This window comes from Nerophis ophidion, linkage group LG09 (assembly GCF_033978795.1).
Source record: "Nerophis ophidion isolate RoL-2023_Sa linkage group LG09, RoL_Noph_v1.0, whole genome shotgun sequence".
NCBI lineage: Eukaryota > Metazoa > Chordata > Actinopteri > Syngnathiformes > Syngnathidae > Nerophis > Nerophis ophidion.
Window position 1 is genome coordinate 73,274,499 of NC_084619.1, and position 16,655 is coordinate 73,291,153.

At 41.9% G+C, this 16,655-nt stretch overlaps 1 protein-coding gene across 1 annotated transcript in view; it reads left to right on the plus strand.

The window, feature by feature from the left end:
* LOC133559722 (calcium-activated potassium channel subunit alpha-1a-like) overlaps positions 1 to 16,655 on the plus strand; it is a 572,272-nt gene that overhangs the window by 134,961 nt on the left and 420,656 nt on the right. The window contains exon 2 of the mRNA XM_061911767.1: positions 12,411 to 12,578. Coding sequence (XP_061767751.1) covers positions 12,411 to 12,578 — 168 coding nt within the window. The remainder of the gene's footprint in view (positions 1 to 12,410; positions 12,579 to 16,655) is intronic.

Genomic DNA, 16,655 nt, shown 5'->3' on the forward strand with positions numbered 1-16,655 from the left:
AATCAGTCCCGCTAATGATCTGCCTACTTGGAGACCCGGGCTGGGGGGAGCGCGGGAATTTTTGGCTCGGCAACTGGAGGGCATGCTCGGAGTGCTTTGGAGCGGGCACACAGCCAATCAGAGTGAAACCTAAGACCGTGGACTAACACACACACACACACACACACACACACACACACACACACACACACACACACACACATTTGTCTTGCCCACTTTGTGTGGACCCACGTTTAGTCAGTAGGTTGTGAGGGCCCCCCTTTCCACTATAGCTAGAAGGATGAAAAAAATATAATTCGCACTAGATGGGAGTAGAGAGTGGCAACTTTACACACACACGCACGCACACACACGCACGCACACACACACACACACACACACACACACACACACACACACACACACACACACACACACACACACACACACACACACACACACAAACCCCGTTTCCATATGAGTTGGGAAATTGTGTTAGATGTAAATATAAACAGAATACAATGATTTGCAAATCCTTTTCAACCCATATTCAGTTGAATATGCTACAAAGACAACATATTTGATGTTCAAACTCATAAACTTTATCTTTTTTTGCGAGTAATAATTAACTTAAAATTTCACGGCTGCAACACTTGCCAAAGTAGTTGGGAAAGGGCATGTTCACCCCTGTGTTACATCACCTTTTCTTTTAACAACACTCGGGGCGGCATAGCTCGGTTGGTAGAGTGGCCGTGACAGCAACTTGAGGGTTGCAGGTTCGATTCCCGCTTCCGCCATCCTAGTCACTGCTGTTGTGTCCTTGGGCAAGACACTTTACCCACCTGCTCCCAGTGCCACCCACACTGGTTTAAATGTAACTTAGATATTGGGTTTCACTATGTAAAGCGCTTTGAGTCACTAGAAAAACAAGCGCTATATAAATATAATTCCCTTCACTCAATAAACGTTTGGGAACTGAGGAAACTAATTGTTGAAGCTTTGAAAGTGGAATTCTTTCCCATTCTTGTTTTATGTAGAGCTTCAGTCCTTCAACAGTCCGCTGTTGTATTTTACACTTCATATCGCGCCACACATTTTCCATAAGAGACAGGTCTGGACTGCAGGCGGGCCAGGAAAGTACCCGCACTCTTTTACGTGTTACAACGCTGTTGTAACACGTGGCTTGACATTGTCTTGCTTAAATAAGCAGGGGTGTCCATGATAATGTTGCTTGGATGACAACATATGTTGCTCCAAAACCTGTATGTACCTTTCAGCATTAATGGTGCCTTCACAGATGTGTAAGTTACCCATGCCTTGGGCACCAATACACCCCCATACCATCACACATGCTGGCTTTTCAACTTTGCGCCTACAACAATCCGGATGGTTATTTTCCTCTTTGTTCCGGAGGACACCACGTCCACAGTTTACAAATATAATTTGAAATCTGGATTCATCAGACCACAGAACACTTTTCTACCCTGCATCAGTTCATTTAAGATGAGCTCAGGCCCAGCGAAGCCGGCGGCATTTCTGGGTGTTGTTGATAAATGGGTTTTGCTTTGCATAGTAGAGTTTTAACTTGCACTTACAGATGTAGCGACCAACTGTAGTTACTGAAAGTGGTTTTATGAAGTGTTCCTGAGCCCATGTGGTGATATCCTTTACACACTGATGTCGGTTTTTGATGCAGTACCGCCTGAGGGATCAAAGGTCCGTAATATCGTCGCTTACGTGCAGTGATTTCTCCAGATTCTCTGAACCTTTTGATGGTAAAATCCCTAAATTCCCTGTGATGAGCTGGCGACTTGTCCAGGGTGTACCCCGCCTTCCGTCCGATTGTAGCTGAGATAGGCGCCAGCGCCCCCCGCGACCCCAAAAGGGAATAAGCGGTAGGAAAATGGATGGATGGATCCCTAAATTCCTTGCAATAGCTCGTTGAGAAATGTTGTTCTAAAACTGTTCGACAATTTGCTTACAAAGTGGTTACCCTCGCCCCATCCTAATTTGGGAATTATTTAGCATTTCATGGAAGCTGCTTTTATACCCAATCATGGCACCCACCTGTTCCCAATTATCCTGCACACCTGTGGGATGTTCCAAATAAGTGTTTGATGAGCGAGCATTCCTCAACTTTATCAGTATTCATTGCCACCTTTCCCAACTTCTTTGTCACATGTTGCTGGCATCAATTTCTAAAGTTAATGATTATTTGCAAACAAAAAAATGTTTATCGATTTGAACATCAAATATGTTGTCTTTGTAGCATATTCAACTGAATATGGGTTGAAAATGATTTGCAAATCATTGTATTCTGTTTATATTTACATCTAACACAATTTCCCAACTCATATGGAAACGGGGTTTGTAAATATAGATAGATAGATAGTACTTTATTCATTTCTATCTATCTATCTATCTATCTATCTATCTATCTATCTATCTATCTATCTATCTATCTATCTATCTATCTATATTTATATTACCAGATATAGACTTGTATTAGTAGATAGTACAGTACAGTACATATGTTTTGGACTTGAGGATCTAAATGACAAATTAGTAACTCAAATTCTCGGAGCTAACTCAACATCCTTATTCCTCTTTTCCGGTTAGGACTTAAACTGAGCATCATCTAAATACCTTTGGCGCCCACTTTGGTTCCAGACTTTATGTACATTATACGGGTTTGATGTCTTTGAGACCGAGAGTCCCCCAACACTAATAACCCCATGAAGCATAAAAAACCAAATGTTCTTAAGGGAGGAGGGCGGGGGCCCTTGTGACATGAGCAGATAATGATATAATGACTAAGTCTGGCTGTTTTAGGGCCAGTTTATCGGCATTGTTCTGGGGGGGGGGGGGGGTTCGGAATCAAATTAGGAAAATGGCAGCTGTGTCCATTGCCTTATCGTTATGAAATGTAATCCGATTTGATGAGACAATCCTGTTGAAGTGGACAGAGCACCCTCTCGGGGCTGCTGTGTGATAGTCATGTCTCTTTCAGCCACACAGAAGTAGTACACTCACAAGTCTGGTTGGGGCTTTGTCGCCCCCGGGGGGGTCCACTCTGTGCTGCCCATTGGTTGATTCCACTTCTATTTGTATCCCGGTGCCAGTATTTTGGGGTTTAATCCATTTTGAGACGCAGTTCCACCACCGGAACAAATTCTCCTGGAGGGAAAACAATCTAAGTGATCCATTCCAGACTCAAACTGAGGTCACGTTTTCAATGTGTCTTTGTGAATGTTGCTCCACAGTCACTATTGTAACCCGCTTTTTGACTCGGTCTGCAGGATGTTAAATAGACAATTAGTCTAACACAGTGGTCCCCAAACGTCGGCCCACGGGCCAGATACGGCCCGCCAGCGTCCAAAATACGGCCCGCGGGAAGTCCCAAGTTTAAAAAAAAAAAAAATAATTACAAATTTTTTATTTTTATTTAGAATTTTTTTCAAATCTGTCCTTTCTAATCCATTTTACTCTCCTAGCTGCTCAGGAAAATCATATTGTTGAAAAATTTATTTTCCCATTGATAACTTGACATCATCAGCAGAAAGTGCGCAGTCTTTCAGTCACTTAGTGCGCGAGGAATATATATATATATATATATATATATATATACATATATACATACATACTGTATATTTAAACATATATACAGTATATATATATATATATACACACAGTATATATATATATATATATATGTATATATATATATATACATATATATATATATATACACACACACACACCCACATATATATATATATATATATATATATATATGTATATATACATATGTATGTGTTGGAGAAATCACAAGACTACTTCATCTCTACAGAACTGTTTCATGAGGGGTTCCCTCAATCATCAGGAGATTTTAATGGAAGCATTCACATACAATGGTTTATATAGGGCACAGAGTGGGTGGGTACAGGCAGGTAGGGTGTGGTGATTGGCTCATGTGTTACCTAGGAGGTGATTCCGTCCGTGGCGGCATGTTGAAATGATTTCAGTGCGCTTGTTGAGGGATGACAGGTCTGGATGATATATAATAAACAGTTTCTCTTTTAAGCATAGGTTGCATCTTTTGTTACCACTGTTGTAAGGTGTGCTGGATGCAAGAATTTGCCATGTTATTGAATAGTCAACATTATTGTCTTTTAGGTTCCAAATGTGCTTGCTGAGTTCTGTAGAATTCCACAAGGTCTGGTTTCTAAATGGGGCCTTGTGATTATTCCATCTGGCTTCAAACGCTCCTTCGGTTAATCCTACGTCCGTGTCGGATGTGTTAATGTCCTTGCGTGTTACCTTTGCTTGGTCTACCTTGGTAACGAGCACTATTCTCTGGATAATCCAATCAAGACATATATATATACACACACACACACATATATATATATATATATATATATATATATATATATATATATATATAATTTCTGTGGGCGTTTCCAGATTACAAATGGAGCCACGCCTAATACTCCCCCAAAGTATCTTAATTTATCTTTTTAAGAGATGCATCGTTTAGTGTACTGATAGAGTGGAAAAACATGTTGACTTTGCAGTTTTAATCAAAAGTTTACATACACTTAAAGAACATAATGTCACGGCTGTCTTGAGTTTCCAATCATTTCTACAACTCTTATTTTGTGATTGGAGCACATGCTTGTTGGTCACAAAAACACTCATAAAGTTTGGTTCTTTTATGAATCTATTATGGGTAGAGACATTTGATAATGGCTTTTTTGCCGATATTGTCTAACTCTTAATTACCGATACCGATATCAACCGATACTGATGTATACAGTCTTGGAATGACCACATTGTTATGCCTAATTTTGTTGTGATGCCCCGCTGGATGCATTAAAGCAGTGGTTTTCAACCTTTTTTCAGTGAACATTTTTTTAATTCATGTACTCCCTAATCACAGCAAAGCATTTTTGGTTGAAAAAAAGAGATAAAGAAGTCAAATACAGCACTATGTCCTCAGTTTCTGATTCATTAAATTGTACAACAGTGCAAAAGTATCGCTTATTTGTAGACAACCTGCCTAATTAGTCTGCTGACATTTGCAGTAACATATTGTGTCATTTTTTTATTCTATTATTTTGTCAACATTATTAAGGACAAATGGTAGAAAATCAATTATTAATCTACTTGTTCATTTATTGTTCATATATGTTTACTTTCTCTTTTAACATGTTCTTTTACACTTCTGTTAAAATATAATAATCACTTATTCTTCTTTTGTTTGATATTTTACATTAACTTTTGGATGATACCTGAAATGTGGGTATCACTTTGATACCAGGTTGTTACAGGATCCCACATTGGTCATAATTGAAGTCCTCATTTGACCAGGGTTATATTTCCTGAGTTTGGAAACATAATATAAAAAAAAACAAAAAACACCCCGACTAGATACGCTCTTGTACTTTGTATCATTACAGTGGATTTTAGGTGTAGTACCAAATATGATCTATTAGTATCGCGGTATTGTACTAATACTGGTACACCGTATAACTTGTCTGACCAGTCTTCCTCTCAGGGATGACATACATGCAGAGTAAGGAGGACCATCAAGACAGAATAGGAATAGTATCAAGTTTTACTAAAGCTTTAGGAGACCAGTCCTACAGTCCGTTAATAGCGGCATCTTGAAGCAGTCTGAAAATCAAACGGGAAGAGACAACTTATTAAATACGAAAACAGCCCCCAACCGTGCCCAGAGAAGAATACATCCTCTTTGTTGTAACACTAATAACGTAAAAAGGGAGTATGCTATACTCCCACATTCCAACCCTCCAAGGTAAAGCACAGAGTTTACTTGCGGACATAAGACACAAGCAAAAAGAGTACACATGGGAAAATATTAGCTGCTTTTAACATGACTATGAATAAAGAAAGAACTCTTAAAAAATATATTCATTCTCCACAAACCCAAACATTTTATTATCTGATTAGTCGACTAATTGTTAAGATAATTGTTGACTAATCAACGACTATTAAAAAGACAAACTGCTGTTAAATTAGGAGCCGCCTTAGGGATTGAAAGGAATTACAGTATTTCTCCAAAGATTCCTCATCTTTATGGATCCGCCCAGTGACATTTTGCATGAATCCCAGGGTTATAAGAACGTTCCACAGACGAACGACAGTCCCTCTCTCACATGAGCAAATTAGCATCGAAAGGCCGACCTCCTCACCCCCAGGAACAATTAACTTAAAGAAGCATATGCGCGGAATGAAAAGAGCAAACATACATCATTCTTGCATTACCTCGCATCCACTCATTCCCACGCACGCACATGTAGCGTATAGCAGATGGACGGCATTATGGCGTGATGGCCTTTTCTTGCCGCCCTTGGAGGGTTTTAGCTCCTCATGGATGTGGAGATGCTTACTGGAGCCTCTACTCCTAAGTCAAAGTCACATTCTCTTTGGACTTTGTATGTAAAAGTGTTTTAAGTAAAGTGTTTGCAGTGCTGCAGAGCACTCTTAGAGGAGCTTGGATTTGCCATTTTGCAGTAGGTCCATCAGAACAACAAAACCATTCGGACATTTTGAGGACCTTCAGTATTTTTTTTTTTGCTTTCGGCCTTAAAAAACGGCCTTGCATTGCCATCATATTGTATAAAGGATCTTTGACTAGCATTGGTTTGCAAAAGGTCCTTTAAAAACAGCAGACACCTCCTGTCATTTAGAGGAGCTTGGATTTGCCATTTTGCAGTAGGTCCATCAGAACAACAAAGCCCTTCAGACATTCTGAGGACCTTCAGAATTTTTTTTTGCTGTCAGCCCTAAAAAACAGCCGTGCATTGCAATCATATTGTATAAAGGATCTTTAACTAGTATTGGTTTGTAATAGGTCCTTTAAAAACAGCAGACACCTCCTGTCATTTAGAGGATATTTGACTTGCCAATTTGCAGTAGGTCCATCAGAACAACAAGGTCCTTCTGACATCTTGAGGACCTTCAGAATTATTTTTTGCTATCGGTCCTAAAAAGCAGCCGTGCACTCCCATCATACTGTATAAAGGATCTTTAACTAGCATTGGTTTGCAATAGGTCCTTTAAAAACAGCAGACACCTCCTGTCATTTGGAGGATCTTTGACTTGCCTTTTGCAGTAGGTCCATCAGAACAACAAAACCCTTCAGACATTCTGAGGACCTTCAGAATTTTTTTTTGCTGTCGGTCCTAAAAAAACAGCCGTGCACTCCCATCATATTGTATAAAGGATCTTTGACTAGTATTGGTTTGTAATAGGTCCTTTAAAAACAGCAGACACCTCCTGTCATTTAGAGGATCTTTGACTTGCCTTTTTGCAGTAGGTCCATCAGAACAACAAAGCCCTTCAGACATTCTGAGGACCTTCAGAATTGTTTTGTTGCTGTCGGTCCTAAAAAAACAGCCGTGCACTCCCATCATATTGTATAAAGGATCTTTGACTAGTATTGGTTTGTAATAGGTCCTTTAAAAACAGCAGACACCTCCTGTCATTTAGAGGATCTTTGACTTGTCATTTTGCAGTAGGTCCATCAGAACAACAAAGCCCTTCTGACATTTTGAGGACCTTCGGAATTTTTTTTGCTGTCGGTCCTAAAAAAACAGCCGTGCACTCAAATCATATTGTATAAAGGATCTTTAACGAGTATTGGTTTGCAATAGGTCCTTTAAAAACAGCAAACACCTCCTGTCATTTAGAGTATCTTTGACTTGTCATTTTGCAGTAGGTCCATCAGAACAACAAAGTCCTTCTGACATCTTGAGGACCTTCAGAATTATTTTTTGCTATCGGTCCTAAAAAGCAGCCGTGCACTCCCATCATACTGTATAAAGGATCTTTAACTAGCATTGGTTTGCAATAGGTCCTTTAAAAACAGCATACACCTCCTGTCATTTAGAGGATCTTTGACTTGCAATTTTGCAGTAGGTCCGTCAGAACAACAAAACCATTCGGACATTTTGAGGACCTTCAGTATTTTTTTTTGCTTTCGGCCCTAAAAAACGGCCTTGCATTGCCATCATACTGTATAAAGGATCTTTGACTAGCTTTGGTTTGTAATATGTCCTTTAAAAACAGCAGACACCTCCTGTCATTTAGAGGATCTTTGAATTGCCTTTTGCAGTAGGTCCATCAGAACAACAAAGCCCTTCAAACATTCTGAGGACCTTCAGAATTTTTTTTTGCTGTCAGCCCTAAAAAACAGCCATGCATTGCCATCATACTGTATAAAGGATCTTTGACTAGCATTGGTTTGTAATAGGTCCTTTAAAAATAGCAGACACCTCCTGTCATTCAGAGGATCTTTGACTTGCCTTTTTGCAGTAGGTCCATTAGAACAACAAAGCCCTTCTGACATTTTGAGGACCTTCGGAATTTTTTTGTTGCTGTCGGTCCTAAAAAAACAGCCGTGCACTCCCATCATATTGTATAAAGGATCTTTGACTAGTATTGGTTTGTAATAGGTCCTTTAAAAACAGCAGACACCTCTTGTCATTTACAGGATCTTTGACTTGCCTTTTTGCAGTAGGTCCATTAGAACAACAAAGTCCTTCTGACATTCTGAGGACCTTCGGAATTTTTTTTGCTGTCGGTCCTAAAAAAACAGCCGTGCACTCCCATCATATTGTATAAAGGATCTTTAACTAGTATTGGTTTGTATTAGGTCCTTTAAAAACAGCAGACACCTCCTGTCATTTAGAGGATCTTTGACTTGCCAATTTGCAATAGGTCCATCAGAACAACAAAGTCCTTCTGACATCTTGAGGACCTTCAGAATAATTTTTTGCTATCGGTCCTAAAAAGCAGCCGTGCACTCCCATCATACTGTATAAAGGATCTTTAACTAGCATTGGTTTGCAATAGGTCCTTTAAAAACAGCATACACCTCCTGTCATTTAGAGGATCTTTGACTTGCCATTTTGCAGTAGGTCCGTCAGAACAACAAAACCATTCGGACATTTTGAGGACCTTCAGTATTTTTTTTTTTGCTTTCGGCCCTAAAAAACGGCCTTGCATTGCCATCATATTGTATAAAGGATCTTTGACTAGCATTGGTTTGCAAAAGGTCCTTTAAAAACAGCAGACACCTCCTGTCATTTAGAGGAGCTTGGATTTGCCATTTTGCAGTAGGTCCATTAGAACAACAAAGTCCTTCTGACATCTTGAGGACCTTCAGTATTATTTTTTGCTATCAGTCCTAAAAAACAGCCGTGCACTCCCATCATACTGTATAAAGGATCTTTAACTAGCATTGGTTTGCAATAGGTCCTTTAAAAACAGCAGACACCTCCTGTCATTTGGAGGATATTTGACTTGCCTTTTGCAGTAGGTCCATCAGAACAACAAAACCCTTCAGACATTCTGAGGACCTTCAGAATTTTTTTTTGCTTTCGGTCCTAAAAAAACAGCCGTGCACTCCCATCATATTGTATAAAGGATCTTTGACTAGTATTGGTTTGTAATAGGTCCTTTAAAAATAGCAGACACCTCCTGTCATTTAGAGGATCTTTGACTTGCCTTTTTGCAGTAGGTCCATTAGAACAACAAAGCCCTTCTGACATTCTGAGGACCTTCAGAATTATTTTTGCTGTCAGCCCTAAAAAACAGCCATCCATTGCTATCATATTGTATAAAGGATCTTTGACTAATATTGGTTTGTAATAGGTCCTTTAAAAACAGCAGACACCTCCTGTCATTTAGAGGAGCTTTGACTTGCCCTTTTGCAGTAGGTCCATCAGAACAACAAAACCCTTCTGACATTTTAAAGACATTCAAAATTATTTTTTGCTGTCGGTTCTAAAAAACAGCGGTGTAGTGCTATCACACTGTATAAAGGATCTTCGACTAGCATTGGTTTGTAATAGGTCCTTTAAAAACAGCAGACACCTCCTGTCATTTAGAGGATCTTTGACTTGCCATTTTGCAGTAGGTCCATCAGAACAACAGATCCCTTCTGACATTTTGAGGACCTTCAGAATTTTTTTTTTGCTGTCAGCCCTAAAAAACAGCCGTGCATTGCAATCATATTGTATAAAGGATCTTTGACTAATATTGGTTTATAATAGGTGCTTTAAAAACAGCAGACACCTCCTGTCATTTAGACGATCTTTGACTTGCCTTTTTGCAGTAGGTCCATCAGAACAACAAAACCCTTCTGAGATTTTGAATTTCTTCGGAATTATTTTTTGCTGTCGGTCCTAAAAAACAGCGGTGTACTGCTATCACACTCTATAAAGGATCTTCGACTAGCATTGGTTTGTAATAGGTCCTTTAAAAACGGCAGAACCCTCTTGTCATTTACAGGATCTTGTATTAGCCATTTTGTATTAGATCTATCAGAACAACAAAGCTCTTCTGACATTTTGAGGATCTTCGGAAATTTGTTTTTGCAGTTGGTCCTAAAAAAACAGCCGTGCACTCTTATCATACCTTATAAAGGATCTTTGACTAACATTGCTTTGTTATAGGTCCCTTTAAAACAGTCATTTAGAGGATCTTTGATTTGCCATATTACAGTAGCTTCATCGGAACAACAAAACACTTCAGACATTCTGAGGACCTTCAGAATTTTTTTTTTACTCTCTGTCCTAAAAAACAGCCGTGCACTCCCATCATATTGTATAAAGGATCTTTAACTGGCATTGGTTTGCAATAGGTCCTTTAAAAACAGCAGACACCTCCTGTCATTTAGAGGATCTTTGACTTGGCATTTTACAGTAGCTCCATCGGAACAACTAAGTCCTTCTGACATTCTGAGGACCTTCAGAATTTTCTTTTTACCGTCTGTCCTAAAAAACAGCCGTGTACTCCCATCATATTGTACAAAGGATCTTTAAGTAGCATTGCTTTGGAATAGGTCCTTTAAAAACAGCAGACACCTCCTGTCATTTAGAGGATCTTTGACCTGGCATTTTACAGTAGCTTCATCGGAACAACAAAGCCCTTCTGACATTCTGAGGACCTTCGGAATTTTTTTTTTGCTGTCGGTCCTAAAAAACAACCGTGCATTTCCATCATACTGTATAAAGGATCTTTGACTAGCATTGGATTGTAATAGGTCCTTTAAAAACAGCAGACACCTCCTGTCATTTAGAGGATCTTTGACTTGCCTTTTTGCAGTAGGTCCATCAGAACAACGAAGCCCTTCTGACATTTTGAGGACCTTCAGAATTTTTTTTTTTGCAGTCGGTCCTAAAAAACAGCCGTGTACTGCTATCATATTGCATAAAGGATCTTTGACTAGCATTGGTTTGTAATAAGTCCTTTAAAAACAGCAGAAAATTTCTGTCATGTCGAGGATTTTTTTCTTTCTTTCTTATTAATCAGTCCAACAAAATAATACACAATGATACCATAAAAATACAATTCCAATTCCAAACCCAGCAAATGTATGACTTTTTGAAACGCCGCTGTACGGAGTGGTACACGGACGTAGGAAGATAAACCTTAAAGGCACTGCCTTTGTATGCCGGCCCAATCAAATAATATCTATGGCTTTTCACACACACACAAGTGAATGCAAGGCCTACTTGGTCAACAGCCATACAGGTCACACTGAGGGTGGCCGTATAAACAACTTTAACATCGTTACAAATATGCGCCACACTGTGAACCCACACCAAACAAGAATGACAAACACATTTTGGGAGAACATCCGCACCGTAACACAACATAAACACAACGGAACAAATACCCAGAACCCCTTGCAGCACTGACTCATCCGGGACGCTACAATATACTACCCTGCCCACCTCAACCTCCTCATGCTCTCTCAAGGAGAGCGTGTCCATAATTCCAAGATGCTGTTTTCAGGCATGTTAAAAAAAAATGCTCTTTGTGACTTCAATAATAAATATGGCAGTGCCATGTTGGCATATTTTTCCCATAACTTGAGTTGATTTATTTTAAAAAACCTTGTTACATTGTTTAATGCATCCAGCGGGGCATCACAATAAAATTAGGCATAATAATGTGTTCATTCCACGACTGTATATATCGGTATAGGTTGATATCTGAATCGGTAATTAAGAGTTGGACAATATCGGCTATCAGCAAAACAAGCCATTATCGGATATCTCTACCCTTAACACAAGGTGGTAAGGAGGGAGTAAGCTCAGTTTGGAGGGGGGTGAGAGCTTATGACACAACTTAGTGGAAAGTGCCCACACTGGGGACAAAGTGCATTGTTAAATGAGCAACGAGTCACACACAGGCCAGAATATGCTTTCCACACAACACTTTTGCAATTTACACACATGTACATCAATGTTTTCCAACACACTCCTCACTAGTGATTTTTGTACAAAACAGATTTTTTTTTTAAAACCATGATTTAATGTCGAATTAGATTCATGATTCTCTCGCGTTGAAAATGCACGGTGATCCTTAACAGGCCGGTGTTTGTTTCGCAGGAGTCTCAGAAAGTGAACAACCCTGCCAACAACCAGGCAGCAGACAAGGCACTAAAGGGTCCTGATGAAAAGGAGGAGGTCCCGATCAGCGAGGTGGGATGGATGACTTCGGTCAAGGACTGGGCCGGTGTCATGATCTCTGCTCAGACGCTCACCGGCAGAGTTCTGGTAGGTCTTTTATTTCTTCTTCTTTTTTATTTGTTTAAAGCTGAACTCCAAGAGCAACGAGTGAAGTGCAGAATTTTGGTTTTCTTGGACACCCTTACTTTTCACTCACAAGTCGGCTTTAGTTTAGCCCATGGGGAGAATTTTTATCTCGATTGACCCCTTTGGACACGGTTTGCTTTGTTCATCAGGTGTGGATAACTTTAATCAATCTGGTATCATCATCATCATCGGCGGTCACTTGAAACTACTATGACGATCCCCCCGGTAGGGGGGTAGCCCTTTATGGAGAATGCCTGGTCGTGACTTTGACTGAGACTGGTGCCCAGACAGTCCCCACACGATCCTTGACAAGATCCGGGTCAGGGTCCAGTGGCATGAAGTCCAAGACGACTGGGGACCCCTTTTCTGCTGCAGCCTTCTTCCACCGTCGCAGCCGTTGCGGTAGTTCTTGCATCTAACGTCTTCCGCCGTTGAGGTCCTCACTGTATCCCTGGCTCGGGGGCAGTCAGGTACTATGGCTTTGCCAAGGGCCACCTGGGGTAACAGTAGTAAAGGGGTCACCCTCGTAGTGCCCCAAGACCCCATATCATAGGAGGTCACTCGAACGAGTATGACGATCCTCCTGGTAGGGGTTTATCCCTTTATGGAGGATGCCTGTGGGTGACCTTGTTTTACATGGGGAGACTGGTGCACAGTCAGTCACCACATGATCCTTGACAGAATCGGGTCAGGGTGCAGTGGCATGGATTCCAAGATGACTGGGAACCCTTTTCTGCTGCGGCCGTTGTGGTAGTTCTTAAATCTACCGTCTTCCGCCTGCTCCGCCGTTGAGGTCTTCACCGTATCCCTGGCTCGGGGGCAGTCAGGTACTAGGCCTTTGCCAAGGGCCACCTGGGGTAACAGTAGTAAAGGGATCACCCTCGTAGTGCCCCAAGACCCCATATCATAGGAGGTCACTCGAACGAGTATGACGATCCTCCTGGTAGGGGTTTATCCCTTTATGGAGGATGCCTGTGCGTGACTTGGTTTTACGTGGGGAGACTGGTGCACAGACAGTCACCACACAATCCCTGACAGAATCGGGTCAGGGTGCAGTGGCATGGATTCCAAGATGACTGCGAACCATTTTCTGCTGAGGAACATTGTGGTAGTTCTTAAATCTACCGTCTTCCGCCTGCTCCGCCGTTGAGGTCTTCACCGTATCCCTGGCTCGGGGGCAGTCAGGTACTAGGCCTTTGCCAAGGGCCACCTGGGGTAACAGTAGTACTAGGCCCCAAGACCCCATATCATAGGAGGTCACTCGAACGAGTATGACGATCCTCCTGGTAGGGGTTTATCCCTTTATGGAGGATGCCTGTGCGTGACTTGGTTTTATGTGGGGAGACTGGTGCACAGACAGTCACCACACGATCCTTGACAGAATCGGCTCAGGGTCCAGTGGCATGGAGTCCAAGACGACTCGGGACCCCTTTTGTAGTAGTTCTTAAATCTACCGTCCTCCGCCTTCGCCGCCGCGTTGAGGTCTTCACCGTATCCCTGTCTAGGTGGCAGTCAGGTACTAGGCCTTTGCCAAGGGCCACCTGGGGTAACAGTAGTACTAGGCCCCAAGACCCCATATCATAGGAGGTCACTCGAACGAGTATGACGATCCTCCTGGTAGGGGTTTATCCCTTTATGGAGGATGCCTGTGCGTGACCTTGTTTTACGTAGGGAGACTGGTACACAGACAGTCACCACAGGATTCTTGACAGAATCGGCTCAGGGTCCAGTGGCATGGAGTCCAAGACGACTCGGGACCCCTTTTGTAGTAGTTCTTAAATCTACCGTCCTCCGCCTTCTCCGCCGTTGAGGTCTTCACTGTATCCCTGTCTAGGTGGCAGTCAGGTACTAGGCCTTTGCCAAGGGCCACCTGAGGTAACAGTAGTAAAGGGGTTAACCAAGTATCCAAGACCCCATAGAGGACCCTTCACTGCCGGATTCACCTTAACGTACACAATAATCACACAATCTGGTATAATGTGTTTTCAAGACTAGAATATACAATAAGCTGCACTCAATGAATTTTTGTATATTTTTTTCCCCATATATTGGCCGCACCTTAGATATGTTGTGAAAATAGTTATTTAGACAGAAATATTTTGTAAATGTTCATACCTCCATTGTTTCCAAATGGAGTTTGTAACAAGGCAGTAAAACGGCTGATCAAACAAAACAGAAGTCATCTTCGTGGACCCACTTGCCACTCAGCCATTCAGTTAAGTCATAAAATGTGCACAAGTTGTCACCACCATGAATTATTACAGGTTTGCAAAAAAAATATTTTTAACCCAAATAGGTGAAATTAGATCATCTCCCACGGCGCACTAGTGGTTGAAAAACACCGGCCTAAAGTACGGCGGTGATTTAATTTGCGGCAAGGCTAATCGACATTCTGATCCGCCTCCGCTTGAGATGGTTTCCTGTGGACGGGACTCTCGCTGCTGTCTTGGATCCGCTTGAACTGAACTCTCGCGACTGTGTTGGATCCATTATGGATTGAACTTTCACAGTATCATGTTAGACCCGCTCGACATCCATTGCTTTCGGTCCCCTAGAGGGGGGGGGGGGTTGCCCACATCTGAGGTCCTCTCCAAGGTTTCTCATAGTCAGCATTGTCACTGGCGTCCCACTGGATGTGAATTCTCCCTGCCCACTGGGTGTGAGTTTTCCTTGCCCTTTTGTGGGTTCTTCCGAGGATGTCGTAATGATTTTTGCAGTCCTTTGAGACATTTGTGATTTGGGGCTATATAAATAAACATTGATTGATTGAATTCTGGCTGAAAGTCGCAGGCCCAGTCCGACTGCAATTACGTGGCACGCTGTTGTCATATTATGCAAGTTGCCGTGCACGCTCGCCAGCTGAACCGACGAGTCCGAGGACACGTTCGAAGCTGACAGTGTGCAGTGAACATTTGGTGGATTTTTCTCCAGAAATAAGTGTGGGCGCATTTGATGGCGTCTCACCTATGTTGTGCAATCCAAGCATGCGGCGTAGTTTATATAGGAAGAGCGTGCACATACAGGTGCTGGTCATATTATTAGAATATCATGAAAAAGTTGATTTATTTCATTAATTCCATTTAGAAAGTCAAACTTCTAGAATGTATACATTCATTCCAAACAGACTGATACATTTCAAGTGTTTTTTTGCCAAAGAGGAGATTATTATAGCTGACAACCAATGAAAACCCTAAATTAAACATCTCAGAAAATTAGAATATGGTGAAAAGGTCAGATGTTGAAGACACCTGGTGCCACACTCTAATCAGCTAACTAACTCCAAACACCTGGAAAAGCCTTTAAATGGTCTCTCGTTTTGATTCTGTATGACACACAATCATGGGGAAGACTACTGACTTGACAACTGTCCAAAAGATGACCATTGATACTTTAAAGAAGGAGGACAAGACACAAAAGGTCATTGCCAAAGAGGTTGGATGTTCCCAGAGCTCTGTGTCCAAGCACATTAATAGAGAGGCCAAGGGAAGACAAAGATGTGGTAGAACAAAAGTGTACAAGCAAGAGGGATAACCGCGCCATGGAGAGGATTGTCAAACAAAACCCATTCAAAAATGTGGGGGAGGTCCACAAAGAGTGGACTGCAGCTGGAGTCAGTGCTTCAAGAACCACCACGCACGGCCGGGATCTTCAGCTCTCGCTGGATCGGTTCGCAGCCGAGTGTGAAGCGACCGGAATGAGAATCAGCACCTCCAAATCCGAGTCCATGGTTCTCGCCCGGAAAAGGGTGGAATGCCATCTCCTGGTTGGGGAGGAGACCCTCCCCCAAGTGGAGGAGCTCAAGTACTTAGGAGTTTTGTTCACGAGTGGGGGAAGAGTGAATGGTGAGATCGACAGGCGGATCGGTGCGGCGTCTTCAGTAATGCGGACGTTGTACCGATCCGTTGTGGTGAAGAAGGAGCTGAGCCGGAAGGCAAAGCTCTCAATTTACCGGTCGATCTACGTTCCCATCCTCACCTATGGTCATGAGCTTTGGGTCATGACCGAAAGGATAAGATCACGGGTACAAGCGGCCCAAAT